The sequence below is a fragment of the Stegostoma tigrinum genome, chromosome 38 (genome assembly GCF_030684315.1).
Source record: "Stegostoma tigrinum isolate sSteTig4 chromosome 38, sSteTig4.hap1, whole genome shotgun sequence".
NCBI classification, from domain to species: Eukaryota; Metazoa; Chordata; class Chondrichthyes; order Orectolobiformes; family Stegostomatidae; genus Stegostoma; species Stegostoma tigrinum.
In genome coordinates, this window is record NC_081391.1 from 8,096,616 (window position 1) to 8,114,055 (window position 17,440).

Sequence of the window (17,440 nt, forward strand, 5' to 3'; positions counted from 1 at the left end):
ATACACTCTGAAGGGAACCTGACATACTGTTTCAACCAAAACTTCGATTTCTCTCTGGTACACTGGGAACAAGAGCAGCAGCCTATTTTGGGGTCTTTCTACTCTGAGTTAATAGTGCACACTGACTGTAGCCTCACGAGCAATCACCTCAGCGACATCATCTACTTAAATTGGTTTGACAATTTATGTACAAGTTTGCATTGAGCCCAGTTGTGCTGCACACAATTGCCCTGATTTGTTTAAATTGATTCCTGGTTTGTAGCCTTGCTTACTAAGGTCAGCAAGGAAAAGGCTGGTGTGGGAGCTAAAATACGTTAGTAACTCAATTTAAGAAAGACAAAGCCAAATGTGCACAGCATGATCCCATGGACAGTAATGAGATCAAACATTTGTTAAATGTCAGACAGGGTGCAAGGAGAACTCCTCCCTGCACATATTCCAATTACGTTGTAAAAGTTTTTTTTAGCTGGTTGAGCTTTAATTTGATACAGGGTTTCTTAATAGGTAGGCCGCAGGCCCAGTGGGGTTGTGATTGAGGTTGTGGGGTTATGAGCTCCAAGGTAGCAATGGTTGCCATGAAGCTCTCTGACTGGTTGTCCACAGTTGTGAGGTTCCTTTAAATCCTTGTATTTTTAAAAAAGGAGGAATGGTGGGTGTGGATCGTGTGTTTTTTGTTGAAAACTGATTCCTCTTCTACCGAACTCAGTAAAAACTTTGATTTTTGAAGACTACTGAAGTTTTACACTCCCCTGCCATCAGTTCTCAGCGAGGGTTCGCAGCAATTTTCAGGCTTTGAAATGAGATAGCTGTGGAGGGGAGGGGAAAAAAATTGGAAGGGCTAGTTTGATGCCTCATGCAAAGAACAGCAGCTCCCAGTAACGCAGCACCCCTTCAGTACTGCACTGGAGTGCTGCTTAGACTGTACGCATGATTCTCTGGCATGAACCTTGTGTCCCTGAAGCTCTCAACTAACCATGGCTGAAAGTTAAGGAGCAGATTGAGATGCAACTCCAAGCATGGACCGCTTTTGTCATAGGGAAATGATGAAAGCCCTGCTTATGGGATCAATGTGAAACAGGGAAGTTGGTGACACTTAGACCAAAGGCTGTATTTTTGGAATCGGTGGCAGCTTTTTCCAAAAAAGCAAATGTGGTCTCTCTTGATTTGTATCTGTGCCTTTGAGGGAACGTGTTATCTATGCAGTGCTCTCGTCAGGGTGGAGCTAGACTTGCAAGACAAAGTAGGATGCTGTGCGGCAAAAAAATGCGATAAGATTAATGGCACATTTTAATCCCCTCTATCTCCCTCACGCAGTTAATGCTGACAGTTTAAAAATACATAGTTTAACAATGAGGGGAATCGAGCTGTTTTGGGACTGGTGAGTCTTCAGTGCTGTTCTCTGTATGTCTCCCTGTGTGTGTTTTTTTGTACAGTTTACTGGCTGATATTTCTCAAGCTTGGGTTTGGTTGACTGCTGATAACTTCCAGCCAGCTCTTCTCCAACCAAAACTCCAGGCAATGAATGTTGATAGGTGTTAGACCAAGGCATGTGGGGGTAGGGCAGGAGGGGGTTACAGTCTAAACATGCATTTTCACCTTCTGGTCATGCTTCTCTACCTCTGTCCATCTGACTGTCCCTTTTCTCTCCCCCTCTCCCTTCCTCACTCCCTCTCTCCCTCTCTCCCTTCCTCTCTCCCTCTCTATCTGTGCCTCTCTCTCTCCTCTCTATCTGTGCCTCTCTCTCTCTCTCTCTCTCTCTCTTCTCGCGCGCTCTCTCTCTCTCTCTCTCTCTCTCTCTCTCTCTCCTCTCTCTCTATGTATCTATCTTGTTTTGTCTCATCATGCCTCTCCGATTGGATTTTTAGAACATCCCAGATTTTCTCTTGTAAAGTCCAAATGTTAACCCAAGTATCAAAGGAAATGCAGATAACAGCTGCCTATATGATCAGTAGCTTTTGTGCAAGAAATGTGTGAGGAATGCCTTCTAGCCTCACTGACTGTGTGTTGAGTAGTTAGGACATGGAAATGTAGAGTTAAGGGTTAGTGCCCAAAATAGTAATGTAAATTGTCTGCTACATGAGCATCCGAGAGGTCACTGAGAGTCATCCAGGAAACACACTCTTCGGTCTGACTCATCCATGCCCACCATATTCCCAGACTAAACTAGTCCCACTGGCCTGCGCTTGGCCCATATCCCTCTAAACCTTTCCGACTCGTGTACCTTTCGAAATGTCTTTTAACCAATTTGGATTTATTGAAACCTGTGCCAGAGTAGAGTGAAAAGTGCAAAGAGCCAGCAATCTCTGGCGCCATCGTAGATTTTTAAATAAAATGCGAGAAATTAAAGCAAAGATTTGGAATTTCTCCAGCTGATAACTCCCGTCTAAGGGCTCAGTTTCCACTTGCCCACTCAGCCACGTTCTCCCTGGTGCGGGAAATTGGCCAGGCCCTGGAACTTCCACTGCTGTCACTGCAGCCTTGACCTGTGCATCTGTCCTGCACTGGGCCTCATCTGTCACCGATGCCACCTACCGCTGCTGCTGCTGCTCTGATTCTGGGGGTCAAAGCGATGGTGGAGAGTGGCTGCTGGTCGCTGTTGTAACATTGTACCTGCATTTACCACTGCCTCTGGCAGTTCATCCCAGATATGCACCGCATTCTGGTGTGGGAAAAGTTTCCCCTCGGATTGTTTTTAAATTTTTCTCCCCTCAACTTAAGCCTGTGCCCTCTAGTTTTTGAACTCGCCTACCCTGGGGAAAAGACCTTTACTATTCACCTCATCCATGTCCTGCATGGTTTTATAAACCTCTGTAAGGTCACCCCTCAGCCTCTGACACTCCAAGGAGAAAGAACAGTCATAGCCTCTCCTTGTAACTCAAACCGTCCATTTCCAACAACTTCCTGGTAAATCTTTTCTGCACTTTTCTCAATTTAATAACATTCTTCCTGTAGCAAAGCGACCAGAACTGTACACAGTTCTCCACAAATGGCCTGGAGCAAGGGTTTGTGGGCTTGTCAAGATTGCAGGGAAGCCAGTATGGGTTGGGCGTGCCCGCAGGTACTTGAGATCATATTCAATTAACTTTTTTAAAATTAATTAGACCCAATGCATATCATTGAGCTCAGGGTTGATGTATGAATGACATGTCTGAAAATTAGAATGTGGTCATCAAAGATTTGGCTAAGTTTATGGAGGCTGGGTGATTGGAGGATTGACAGGTCACCATTGGAATAATTGAGTTTAGATGAAGCAAAGTACTGGTGAGAATTTGCACTGGCGGGCTCAGGTAGACCAAGGTGGAGTTAGGCTAGCCTAACGGTAGAGAGGATATGAGACCAAACCATCCAGTTCAGCTTCAGGCAGGAGTCTTCAACCATTTCTTGGTAACTGGATGAGAGAATGGCAGATACAGTTTAATGTTGATGTAGAGATTCTAATTCAGTGTGTAACAGATAAATGCCATCAAGCGCAATATTTAACTGCAGTGAAAATAAACAATTAAGGTGCTGGTTTTCAGAGAGATTGATGGTCAGTGTAAGGAAATTGAATAATGTGCACTTCTGGGGATGTAGTCACATGGAAAAGATTGCTACAAAGGGAATTCAACACCTTCTCATGGTGCTGTGTGAATTGTATTCCCGTTCTGAGTTGGTTTCTTGTGCATCAGTCCTGACGAATGCAAGAGAAGGAGCTTTGTCTCTCTTAGGCTACATTTAAGTTTTGTACCTCTAAGCACTCTCTCTTTCAAAAGAAAGATCTTTTAACCAAGTTGTTTTCAAGAACTAGTAATTTTTCAAGTTGTCATGGTATATGTTGGGCCTGTACTCCTTGTAAAAGCAAAATGTTGTGGGCACCTGGTCAAAAGATTTGATGACGTTGAACTAGGTAATATTTTGCTTGACTGAAGAGTTTAAAAGTTAGAGAAGGTGACGTTGAAAAGTAGGAAGTTCAGAGTGTGAAGAGCAGCTGGAGTAGGGCTGTGAAATGGCAATAATGGGCCTGAGAAAGTCCCAGGAATGAATGCTACAGTGGCCTGCAGGAGAAAGGAAGTATACAAGTCTTTAGCGATCTTACAAAGCGTAGAGGTTTTTACATTTTACTTCTTGTTGCTAAAATATTGGAGAAAAGGCGAGAGATGGCTTCTGGGAAAGTTATTAGGCACATCAAAAGTAGGGATGTGAAGGCATTAGGGCTGAAGGTCAGTGTTAATATGATAGAAATCAGCAGATAGTGTTTCCAAATAAAGGCAAAATGAAGACAGAATTTGTCGTCCTAGATGCCTTTGAAGGCAATTAATTACTTTTGAACTGTGGCTGACTTTGTAGTATGGGAAATGCGATAGCTGATGTGCACATAACATGATTTTATAGTCATTAGCGTACTTATTTTCGCATTGTCTACTTTTCCATACCTGTTCAGGTAAAATTGTCCAGAACATTATCCCTAACCTCCCTGCTTTTTATGCTGTTTTAGCTCCACCACACAGAGCAGATGAGGCCTCTGTTTATCATCTTGTCAAACAGGCTACTTCTCTGACAGTGCAGCGCTCTGTTGATCATGAAATCCCTACAGAAAGGAAGCAGGTCATTCAGCCCATTGAGTCCACACAGACCCTCCAAAGAGCATCCCATCTACTTCCACCCCTCTTAGTATGGCCAATCCATCTAACCTGCACATCTTTGGACTGTGGGAAGAAACAAGAGCACCCGGAGGAAACCCAAGCAGACACAGGGAGAACGTGCAAACTCGACACAGACAGTAGCTTGAGGGTGGAATTGAGCTCAGGTCCCTGGTGTTGTGAGGCAGCAGTGCTAACCACTGAGCCTCCGTGCTGCCTCCTGACATTTGGAATTAAAACAAAAGAAAATCATGAAAAATGAATGCCACAAGCTACACTGCTAACTATTGTCGGTTGTCCTTGAGAAGGTGGTGTTGAGCTGATTTTTGAACTGCTGCAGTCTGCAAGGTGCAGGGACAGCCACAGTGGGTCTGGAGATGCATTCCAGGGTATTGACTGAGGGCCAGTGAAGGAATGGCATTGGAGTTCCTACTCAGGATGTTGTGACTTGAAGGGAAACCTTTTAGATAGTGAGGGTGTTTCCAGGTGTCTCCTCTTGGCTCCTGAGGTAGTAGAGTTCGTAGGCTTGGGAGATGTATTACTCCTCATTGGGGAGTAATGTTGGAAATCAAATCCTACTATTTCTGGAGTCAGCATAAAACATAATGATTTTAGAAAAATACACGAAGTTCCCAATTTACTTGCCTTCTGTACCCAGGGTAACAGAAAGCATGAACCAGGTTTCTGTACTTAATGAAAGTTGTTATTTATTATAAATAAAGTCACTCTGGTTCCAGGTAAACAGCTATGAACCATTGGCATGTCACACTAGTGGTTAAAGCTCTTCCTATACACACATGTAGACAGAAAAAAAAAATGGTGTTCTGGATAGAGGGAAAGACTGGGAAGGCAGGTTAGTGGTTCTTGTCCCCATGACTGAGGTGATCCCTTTTGGCTTGTCAGGATATTACTTTTTGAGCTGCCATCCCAGATATTTTCACTTGCTTTCAATAGGCAGCACAAGCTGGTTCATGCCTTAGAAAGTCTCTGAGTTTAACAGTAAAGTGTAGGAAGTTGTCATCAGCAGTGCTATCAAGTAGCACCTGCTCAGTGATAACAATGTGTGGAGCTGGATGAACACAGCAGGCCAAGCAGCATCTTAGGAGCACAAAAGCTGGCGTTTCGGGCCTAGACCCTTCTAGGTCCAAAATGTCAGCTTTTGTGCTCCTCTGGTGCTGCTTGGCCTGCTGTGTTCATCCAGCTCCACACATTGTTATCTCAGATTCTGCAGCATCTGCAGTTCCCACTATCTCTGATACAATTTTAACCTGCTCAGTGATGTCCAGTCTAGGCTCTGCCAGGGCCACTCAGCTCCTGATCTCATTACAGCCTCAGTTCAAACATAGACAAAAGAGCTGAATTCCAGAGGTGAGTGTGACAGCCCTCGACATGAATGTTGCATTTGACAGAGTGTGACACCAAGAAGCTCGAACAAATCTGTGGGAGTCAAGAGCAAACACTCTGCTAGTTGGAGTCATACTTGGCACATAGGAAGATGGTTGCGGTTGTTGAAGGTCAGTCATCTCAGGTCCAGCATATCTCTGCAGGAGATAATGGGTTGCGTCCTAGGCCCACCCATCTTCAGCTGTTTCATCAATGACCTTTCCTCCATCATAAGATCAGAAGTGGGGATGTTCACTGATTGCACAATGCTCAGCACTATTCGTGACTCCTCAGATACTGAAGTGGTCCATGGTCAAAAGATCTGGATGGTATCCAGGCCTGGGCTGACAAGTGGCAAGTACCATTTGTGCCACATGAATGCCAGGCAATGAGGCAATCTCATCCCTACCTCTTAATATACAAAGGTGTTACCATTACTGAATCTCCCACGATTAACAACCTGGGGGTGACCATTGAACAGAAACTTAACTGAGCTTGCTACATGAACACAGTGGCTACAAGAGCAGGTCAGAGGCTATGAATACTCGGTGAGTAACTCAACTCCTGACTCTCCAAAGACTGTCCACCATCTACAAGCCACAAGTCAGGAGTGTGATGGAATACTCACTGCTTGCCTGGATGGGTGCAGCTTTAACATCACTCAAGGAGCTTGACGCCATCCCGGACAAAGCAGCCCGCTTGATTTGAACCACATCTGCAAGCTTCCACTTCCTCCACCACTGACGGTCAGTTGTAGCAGTGCGTACTATCCATAACATGCACTGCAGAAATTTACCGAAGTTCCTCAGACAGCATCACCCAACCCCACGGCCACTTCCATCTCGAAGGACAAGGGCAGCAGATACATGGGAATGCCAAAAACTACAAAACCCCTTTAAGCCACAAACCACTCTGATTTGGGAATGTATCACCATTCCTTCGCTGTCGCTGGGTCAAAATCCTGGAATTCCCTCCATAATGGCATTGTGGGTCAACCTACAGCAGCTGGTCTGTAGTGGTTCAAGAAGGCAGCTCATGGTTACCATCTTGAGGGGTGCTAGGGATTGGCAGTAAATGCTGGCCCAGCCGGCGATGCCCATGTCACATGAATGAATCAAGAAAAGCTTACTGGTTAAACAGCCATAGCTTAAAGAATCTGAAGAGGCAAAATCAGACGGCCTTTCTTCAAGATTGAAATTCATTTTTTTTTACTGCGGAGTAACTGCAGCTTGCTCCTTCTTGGACAGACAAAGTATTCTCCCCAAACATTCATGCCCACCAGCTTTTCAGTTACTTGGGAACCAATCACACTGGTGATAGACGGAAAGCCTTTGGCAGTGATACATGTACTGACCGTTCAGCTGCCTGTTGCTGGCTGAATCTCTAATTCCACACAGACCCCTAGCTCTAGCTTATCTGTTGCTAGACTTACCCACGACTGATAGAACAAGCAGCTATGTAAACTGCACTTGCAATAAGCATCAGGTAACTTGCTTCTAAGCAGTGCAGTAATTCTTCAATAAGCCTTGGTTTGGAGAACACACCTTTTCCCATTTCACTCCACAATCAAAAATACAGAAAAAATAATAAGACATTGTTTTTACAGGTGCTGTCAAAGGAGTGTCGGTGAGTTGCTGCAGTGCACCATGGTCCATATTGGTGACACTGTGTAGCAGTAAAGGATGGAGTGAATTTTAAAGATGGTGGATGGGGTACCAGTCAAGAGCGCTACTGTGGCCTGGATGGTGTTGAATTTTTAAGTGTTTTTGAGTGTTGTTAGAGCTGCAGTAATCCAGGCAAGTGGGGAGTATTCCACCGCATTCCTGACTTGTGGCTCGTAGACGGTGGACAGTCTTTGGGGAGACTGGTGAGTTAATCACCATAGAATACCTGGTTTCTGATTTGCTTCAGTAGCTACACTGTTGGAGTTAGTGTGTCGGGTTGGATTCTGACTTGTTTTTCAGTGTCAAACTGGTGTCTGCGCATGGGGTCAGGGCATGGATAGGGTGAAAAGTCACTGCCTTTATCCCAGGACAGGGCGGAGTCCAAAACTAGACGACATGGGTTTAAGGTGAGAGAGAAAGATTTAAAAGGGATCTAAGGGCTAATATTTTCACACAGAGGTTAGTGTGTGTACGAAATGAGCTGCCAGAGGAAGTGGTGGAGGCTGGTACAATTACAACATTTAAAAGGCATCTGGATGGGTAAGCGAGCAGGACGGGTTTAGAGGGATATGGGCCAAATGCTGGCAAAGTAGGACTCGATTTATTTAGGATATCTGGTCAGTATGGACCAGTTGGACAGAAGGGTTTGCTTCCATACTGTACTTCTAGCTGACTGTATGTCCTGTTTGAAATCTCCAATCTCATTCTCTTTTCAACTAGTTCTCTTTTTCTCCTGCCACCTCCAGGACGTTTCTCCACACGGAGGTTAAAGATGGAGTCCCTTCGAAGTTGGCGGACTCTCTGAGATGGTCGGCGGGAGCACACAACTGGATGCACTGGCGAATGCGCGACGACCCGAGCCTCCCCGATTCCAGCACTGTCCGCCTGACCAGCCCACCCACTTCCGCCCGTTCCGCAACCGAGAGCAAGAGATTGTGAACCGGACCCTCCGCTTCCTGGACGAGAGTGGATTTTACTGGGGCCCGCTTACTGTGGCTCAGGCTCATGCCATGCTGACAATGGAACCAGTGGGCACTTTCCTCGTTCGGGACAGCTCTCGGGCCAACCACTTGTTCAGCCTGAGCGTCCGGGCCGAGAATGGACCGGTCAGCATGCGGATCTTGTTTGAGAAAGAACACTTTTGGTTCAACGGTGCCTGCTTTGACTGCATTCTGAAGCTCCTGGAGTACTGTGTGGACAGCACCCAGATAAAGCCCTTCAGGTTTGACTGCGGGGTCTCGGTGGTATTTTCCAAGCCCTTACGGAAAAACCCCATCCTGAATCTAAAGCAGTTGTGCAGGAAGAACATAATCGGCCATTTTGGCATTGAAAGCGTGCGGAAACTTCCCTTGGTGCCCCGGCTCCAGGAGTACATGGAGGAATTTCCGTTCAAACTGTAACCGAGGAATCGCCAAAGTTTTCTGTTTGGTTTTGTGAAGCCCAGGCGTGAAATAGATCGCTGGCGGCAGTTGAGAGTTTTGGGGGAAGGAGTGCATTCACGTGCAGTACGGAGCACAGGGCCTCCTGAGGATACCACAAGCGCCCTTCTGGTTTCTGTGCTCCCTCTGCCCTGGCGATGTGACGTAGGCGTGTCGTTGACTAGTGGATGTATATACGGGCACTGTGCAGTCCAGGAAGGGCCCATGCCCACAGCCAAGTGAGCTCTCCAGCACTTACTGCCTGAGCAAGGAGGCTGGGAAAAGACAGATTTTTCAGTCAATCATTTCTGAAGGATGTGCAGGCATCATTTTCATTCTTTCAAAGAAGACTGTGTCTTTGGTTCCATCTGTGAAGCCAGTGCTGAAGATTATTTAGTTGTGCAAAAGCATTACATTCTGCAGAATGAATTATTTTTGTCAGATGTTTTTAGTTTATATATTCATATCTATATTTTAATATGTAACTAAAAAAATGATTGTACTGGTTGGAATTTGGTACAGAAGGAGAGACTGTACAGAACAGAGTTGGTAATGCTCCATTTTATCTTGCAGATATTTTCCTATCAGCCAGCTCTTAGATGTCATGACGCAGCTCTGGGGCAGGTGGAATTTGAGCCCTGGCCTCCTGGCTTAGTGGCAGGGTCGCCACTACTGCACCACACAAGAACCCCCAATTCCATCAGCTACTGTGTTGGAATTTGAAACCATGCCTCCAGGGTATCAGTGTGAGATTTAGAATTGTTTTGACTGGGGATGCCACAACTACTGTACTGTTCCCTGACCCGTTCCCCCATTAGGGCAGCACCATGGCTCATATGTGCTTCATTGTGCCAGGCACCCAAGTTTGACTCCACCCTCGGGCGACTGTGCAAATTCCACACAGATTTTCTGCCTCTATCTGCATGGGTTTCCTCTGGGCCCGTTTACCTCTCCCGGTCCAAAGATTTGCAGGTTAGATGGATTGGCCTTGTGCATAGTGTCCAGGGATGTGCAAGCTGGGTTGATAAGCCATGGGAAACTTGATTAGGGCCATGGGTCAGTGTGGGATATTCTGTGGAGGGTTGGTGTGAACTCGATGGGCCAAACAGCCTGCTTCAACACTGTATTGATCTTGTACTATGAGTGTTGCAGGCATCTTTCAGGGAGCAGGAAGGCCAAAGTATGTCAGGGGTCAGCTTCTGGCCTTGGCTAAAAATCCCACCCGCACTCATTACCTGATCTATTACGCAAAGAAGGGTGGCCTGGATAGGCAAATTAACTCCCGTCTTGCCCTGTCTTGCTACCCCAATACCAATGAAAAAACTCCTTAGCATAAATCTGCATTTTTGACAACAGGAACGCAAGAACCAGCACAAATGTAAATATAGTTTGGTAAATGAATCTGCCATTCAGAAAGAATCACCCAATGATCTCTCGATTGTTGTAGTGAAAGTATCTAAATCTGCTCAGGTCACCACGCAGTTCAGTGGACCGTCCCTTTGATTGGATTTTGGGCCGAAACTCGCTCTGTGATTGCTGTTATTTGTCAGTGCGGAACCATTGATCGATGCCACCTTGTTACTCTCTATGGTTCCATGCTTGTGGTTTGTTTATTCAAGTTTGTCAAACAGCTTAGACTTTTCACACCAAAGCTGAGCTTGTTCCACTGTCTTGATCCTGAGTGCACATCAAATCCCGGTTAGAATTTAAACAGAAGATTAATCCTAACCTTTGCTGTCTCCAGTGAATATGGTGAGCTCACTTGTAGCCAATCAGCTTTTTGGTACTCAAATTTTTATTTGAAAGGTATTTCTTAATAAAGAAAGGAAATAGTTGTTTGAAACAAGATGTTTCTTATTGATTTATTGCAAGTGTTGAGGTTAGTAATGGGGATGCTAGTTCCAATTGCAGTGAACAATAACAAATAGTTCTGATGGCCTAGATCATGTGATGCTCTGGGAGCCTATCATTTGGGATTCATATGATCAATGGATGACTTGACTGATGTCCCATGGATGTTAGAGTTGTCCTTTTAACTCAGTTCTTAATGCAGATGGGAGGAAAAGTTAGGTTTGGGGTCCAATATTTACTGGGTGAGAGGAACTTGTCACTTCCACTTTGGTTCAATTCAACCCCAATCAGACCAGTTTTAGGTAAAGAAAATCAAGTCATTTCTACACTTTGCATTCTTGGGAGAGACTGCCAAAAAACTGTCTTGTTCCTGAGTAGGTGACAACCCTGAGAGAGAATGATTGGTATCTATTGGGCTATGGGGTAGCCTCCAGGCAATCAGGGATGATTAACAGACAGTCAGAGAGGCTCACATTCCACCACAGAATAAAAGAATAGCTTGTGCGAGTTCTCTCCGATGTGTGCTTGATACTGTAGAAATTCATATTGTAGTTTGAAGGTATTGCAGTTTTTGCAACTTGGTTAAAAATTTGATGTATTTGAAAAGAGCAGTGTCTGGCTTACATAGTGGTTCCTCCTTCCTTTTTGTTTTGTCACTTCTTGGTGTGTTGAATGTTGAATTTGCACACATCCATAACAGATCAGATGCAATTTCAAAATTCCCTCTATCATCCACTAACACCGGCCACTGATGACTGCTTTCCTGAAGATCTCGTTCTCCATGTTCAGCAACCATGTGCTCTTTCTGAATCAATATGCATCAAGAAAAGCTGCACTCAACTTTGCTCCCGGGTCTCATGAGTCAGTGAGCATCCAACTCCATGATGACTATTGATGAGCTGTGAGAAAATATATCTATCTACTCCGTATTGGTAGGGCCAGATCTCAGGATCCTCATCTCACCATGCCCCCGTCTGCTTTTCAAAGTTGTCCAAACTTTCTTGAACAAATGAGGCCCTATCCCTTAGTTTTGGCCTAAGCTGGCTTCAATAATAGTCAGAGATGAGGTGTTCATACTGACCTGGGTACTTTGAGGAGGTGAAATTTAGTTAAGATTAACCCTATAAGTTTGTTTTTTTAAAAATTGTTTCATGGGATGTGGATGAAGCTGAGTTATCCATCCCTAATGAGTCAACTGCATTGCGATGGGTCTGGAGTCTCATATAGGCCAGACCAGGTAAGGACAGCAGATTCCCTTTAAAGGCATTAGTGAACGAGACTGATTTTTACAACAGCTGAGAGTGGCACATAATGGTTAGCTTTTCATTCCAATTTTATTGAAATTAAATTTCACCATCTGTCATGTGGGATTTGAATCCATGTCCCCAGAGCATTAGCTGAGGGCTCTGGGTCACTAATCCAGTGATGTCACCATAATGCAAGAAGCCACAATAGGGATGTGAGAAAGAAACAGACAGCATAGATCTCAGCTATTGCCTAGTTTAAACCACTTTCTAGTTCTGAGGAAGGGTCACTCTGATTTCTCTCCATAGATGCTGTTAGACCTGCTGAGCTTATCTGGCTATTTCTGTTTTTGTAACGGTGCAGACTGACTGTGCTTTTGCATGAGGGTGATTTGGAGGTAGTAAAAGCATAGGCCAGGGATGACAGGAAAGTTTTGTTGTCATTCATTGAGTGCACACCCGAGTGGATGAACGACCCTAAAATGGTAAGAATCTTACAGCGAAGAGGGAGCCCATTCAGACCACTGTGTCTGTGTCTGCCCTTGGAGAGAGCTGGCCACTTAAGCTCATTCTCCTGCCTTTTCTCTCAACTTGTCAATTTCTTTTGTTCTTTGAGCATCCACTTTCAAGTATCCACCTCCACTTTGAGAGCTGTTTTGGGCCCTACTTCCACCAGTATTGCTGACCAGGCATTTGCAGCTGAACAACCGTATCAATTGGAAAGCCAATTTCCTCCCCCAACCCCAATTCTTTTGATGATGTGGAACTGTACACTCCAATTTCCAGAACAGTTGCACCCAAATTTTCTGATGCAGGTCGAACTGTACATGTTTAAGAATAGGAGTAAACCCATTACCTTACAGCTTGATGCCACATGAGAACTGAACTGTCATGTTGCCGACAAATTCCAGAAAAGACACTACGAATCTCATGTAAACCAGACACTGCTGTTCAAAAAAAGAACCAAATATTTTAACATGGTTGTTTTGTTTGATATATTGTTTGTAATTCATTACAAATCAAGTTTCCCTTTGCACCAAGTGCAACTTAGCTGCTCTGTTTTATTGTATCATTTAGCACATGTACAGAATATTTATTTGTGAATTAAATAAATATATTTGTCTTAATGCGGCTTTGCTGACTTTGGTTTATTTCGGGGCTTTCCTGGATGGTGCAATGATGAATAGTTGGCAGCGGAAGGATTTTGTGAAGCAGAGTGGGTATCTTATGTAAATAAAAAAGCGTTTTGCTTCACTGATTCCATAGAGCTCTTGGAATGAAGGACTCTGAGATGGCAATGAGTAAATAATTTGCAGGAACCTTTCTCCTCTTCAAGCAGAAGCTTGCATTTATCCGCATGATTTGGAACACTGCTTCACCTTACGTTCACCTCGCGTGTATATGTTCAGATCAAAACCCTTTTAGAGCTAGTTCCTCTCAGTGGGGAAACACCATCACTTGTTGGGTTAGTGAGATGTTAATGGGAATACATCCCATTAATTGCTATGCTCCTTATCTTCTCACACAGGGGTATGTGGAAACTGCCTTAAACTTCCTGCCCAAATAGGATTGGGTGGGAAATGTTTGTAAAGGTGTGAGACTTCTGTAATTCTGTAAAGGAATGAAACTTCTGTAAAGGTATGAACCTTCTGTTTCTACTCAAGTGGCCAGGTCAGTGACCTATGTTCAAGCCAGACACTTTGGCTTGAAATCACATCCTGTCGTTATCAGTCACTTTGTGAACGATCAGTGCTCTATCCTGTTCTCTCTGTGTTCCAAATGTAGTAATTGTTTTATGTACCAGCCAATTCATAGAGTATAAAAAGCGGGGACTGTCTGAATCACTCCTGAAACTCAGCACTCTGTGCCAGGTTGAGTACAGCGATCCTCCTCAGCTTGTACTTGCTTAATAATAAAGGATTGTATTTTTGTAGCCACGTCAGTGTCTTGCTCTTGGACCAAGTCCTTGAGCCTAACATTTGGCGCTGTGAGCAGGGTTCCAACATTTACGGAGGTTGTATTTGGAGGACTGAATAAGTGATCATTCGGGTGTCGGTGGCGTGAGACAGATGGGTCTGCAAGGTATGATTCGCCTTTGGTCTCTCTCACTAACCTACCACCCGTGTGAGTCCTCGTCCCTACGTGGCTGTGTATTGACAGAACCCCGAGACGACTCTCGATTCTGGACACTGATAAATCCTAATGCTGGGAGGTTAGAGTCCCCCAGTGCCTGGGGTTCGAGTCCTCGGGTAAATGTCGGGAATTCAGAGGTTAGTGTCCTCCCAGGAATCAGGAATTTGGAGGTTAAAATACCTGGGTTCAAGTCCCTGGAACATAAGTAAAGGATAACTGCAGTGTCTCTCTCAACCACCCTGCCTTAGACTGGTTGTTAAGAGGGGAGATCCCCCACGCGGAGGTCAGGACCCTGAAGTGGGTGTGCAGGACACTGGAATAGCATACAGAGATAATAAGAAGTAAAAGCGTTAAAATGGGACAGACATTGGATAAGTCGGGTGTCGGAACCCCTTTGCATCGGTTATGCCAGGATGACCCCGAAAATGAAGTACGGTTCAGACGCCTGTCAGCATGCCTAAACAAAAAATTGGGAAATGAGAATTGGCCAATAGGGGGAACGTGGGATGTAGATCTATGTATTAAAGCTGAGGAGGCAATGTGGCATGTAATGTGGGAAGCAAATGGAAAGGGTTAATGTCATCCTGGAGAAAAAAGAGCTGCAGATTTGACTGAGAAATCAAAACTGGCCAGTTGGGTGGATAATGCACGTAGGAGAGTGATTAGCGCCTGTGATAATGAGGGGAAACCTAAAACTTGGAGTTTTAAAGCTGCAGTGCGAGGATCGTGAAATGAATGAACAGGAAAAGGAAAGATGAAACAGGCAACAGGGATTAGGGCAGCAGGCTGAGTTGACGGAAAATAAAAAATTGGAGGTACCTCCTGACCGATTTGGCTTGCCGATGTTGTTCCAAAGCAATGACACAGACGATGATAATAAAATGTGAGGCTGGATGAACACAGCAGGCCAAGCAGCATCTCAGGAGCACAAAAGCTGACGTTTCGGGCCTAGACCCTTCATCAGAGAGCTCTCTGATGAAGGGTCTAGGCCCGAAACGTCAGCTTTTGTGCTCCTGAGATGCTGCTTGGCCTGCTGTGTTCATCCAGCCTCACATTTTATTATCTTGGAATCTCCAGCATCTGCAGTTCCCATTATCAATGACACAGACGAGCGAGATAAGGAGGACTGGGGAAGGCACCCCTCCGCCCTATCGGGGCCACTACCCCTTCTACAACTCTACCCGTCTTTGGCCAACCTACACCTACAGGCATCCCAACACTGCCATAAGCCCCAGCAATCGCTTGTGTCCTTACCACCGTACACTGTCCAAGCCCAAACCAAACGGCCCCCTTGGGTAACCCCTCTCTCTGGATACGCGATTGTCGATGCCACCTCCACATTAGAATGGGCAGCGTTTGAGCCCCCGGTGTCGGCTCAGAAAGCAAACTTTTTGCCCTCACCCGTGCTTGCATTCTGCCTCAGGGAAGTCAGCGAATGTTTACGCTGACTCTCAGTATGCCTTTGGCGTCTCCCGTGACTTTGGTCAACTATAGTCTCAGCGTGGGTTTTTAACGCCCTCAGGTACACCCATCCAGAATTCCTTGTATGTCAAAAACCTTCTCCAGGCGATCCTCCTCCCTAAACAATTGGCTATTATCAAATGCGCTGCTCATGCCTCCGAATACTCTGTAGTTACTCAGGGCAACACTCCGGCCGATCAGGCTGCTGCAGATCAAACTTTTATTGTGCCCTCTATGAACAAGCAGGTGACAAATCGCTCGCCTTCTTTGAGCACGCCTGGCATGCCAGATATAGTCACTGTTCAGCACTGGCAGGGGGACGCCCCTGCTTCTGAAAAGGACATTTGGAAGGAGCAAGGATATTCACATTCTGCGTCATCAGGCCTTTCAGTTACTGCAATCGGCCAAGTGTGTATACCTGATACTTTGAGCACAATCAATGAGCAAAGGCAACATTCTGAAACCCACCTTGGCAAGGAGGGAATGAGTGGCATCATGCCCTGTACCTGGTGCCACCCCCAGCTGGCTGAGGCAGCCCAGTCTTATATAGCATCATGTTTGACATGCCAGCAAAACAATGTTGGCCAGGGGGTGAGATGCTCACCAGGAAGAACACCCTTGCCAGGTGGACCATTTGAATGTATTCAGCTAGATTTTACAGAATTACTGCGTGTACATTGTTGTAAGTATTGTCTTGTGATTGTTGATGTATTCAGTAGGTGGATAGACGTTTTCCCAACGACAAATAACAAAGCCTCAATGGTAGTAAAATTGTTATTAACTGAAGTAACACCAAGGTTTGGAGTGCCTTGACAAATTGGTTCAGATAATGGCCCCCATTGTGGGAAAGATTAATAAGGAATTGTGTGATGCGTTACACATCCAACAACAATTCCACTGTGCCTACCACCCCCAGGCGGCAGGGATAGTGGAAAGAGCTAATGGAACTCTCAAAGCTAAATTGACTAAGCTAACATCCGAAACCGGCCTTAACTGGTTCAAGGTTTTGCCCCTAGCTCTGTACCACATGAGAATAATAACCCAATCCACTACTGGACTCTCAGCAGCAGAGATAGTCTATGGCCGACCCAGTAGGACACCCTGGGATGCCAATATCAGCCCACCCACCCAATAGTCTTGAATGTTATGGGTGAGGAAATGCAAAAGTAGTTCCAGCAGCTAACGTCACCTCTAAAGTTTCTCCATTCATAGGTAAAATGTGCCTTTGGACCACCTTCGCAGATATCAGACCAGGAGCTTGAGGATCAGAATTGCTCTTCGTGGCCGCAGGTAGGAGAATTCATGCTCATTCGGGAATGGGATCATCCCAAGCTTGGACTAAGGTGGAAAGGGCCATTTCAAGTGCTTCTCCAGACTCCAACAGCCCTTAAAGTTGAGGGACAGAACTGCAGGATCTACCTAAGTGACTGCAAAACGATGGGTCTCCTCACCAGCTTACGACTAATGATTGAACTGAGTTCTGACTGTGCGTGGGTTGGAGGACAATTTGTTTCACAGGACACATGTCCAACTGCATGGTAATCGAACAGCGTGTTATCTACTAGCACAGTCTGTAGAGGAGCTGCAGATGCTGGAGAATCTGAGATAACAAGGTGTAGAGCTGGATGAACACAGCAGGCCAAGCAGCATCAGAGGAGCAGGAAAGC

The 17,440-nt window shown here is 45.4% G+C and overlaps 1 protein-coding gene across 9 annotated transcripts in view; it reads left to right on the forward strand.

Annotated features, from left to right (window-relative positions):
* LOC125447202 (suppressor of cytokine signaling 1-like) overlaps window positions 1-13,258 on the forward strand; it is a 53,566-nt gene extending 40,308 nt beyond the window's left edge. For 7 of the 9 annotated variants that reach the window (XM_059640595.1, XM_048521420.2, XM_048521425.2 and 4 more), the window contains one exon: window positions 8,413-13,258. In XM_059640595.1, coding sequence (XP_059496578.1) covers window positions 8,473-9,066 — 594 coding nt within the window. In that variant the 5' untranslated portion in view covers window positions 8,413-8,472 and the 3' untranslated portion in view covers window positions 9,067-13,258. Of the gene's footprint in view, window positions 1-5,818; window positions 5,988-7,608; window positions 7,870-8,412 lie in introns of those variants that run through there. The other 2 variants (XM_059640596.1, XM_059640598.1) reach the window with 2 other exon arrangements.
* Window positions 13,259-17,440: the final 4,182 nt, after the last annotated feature.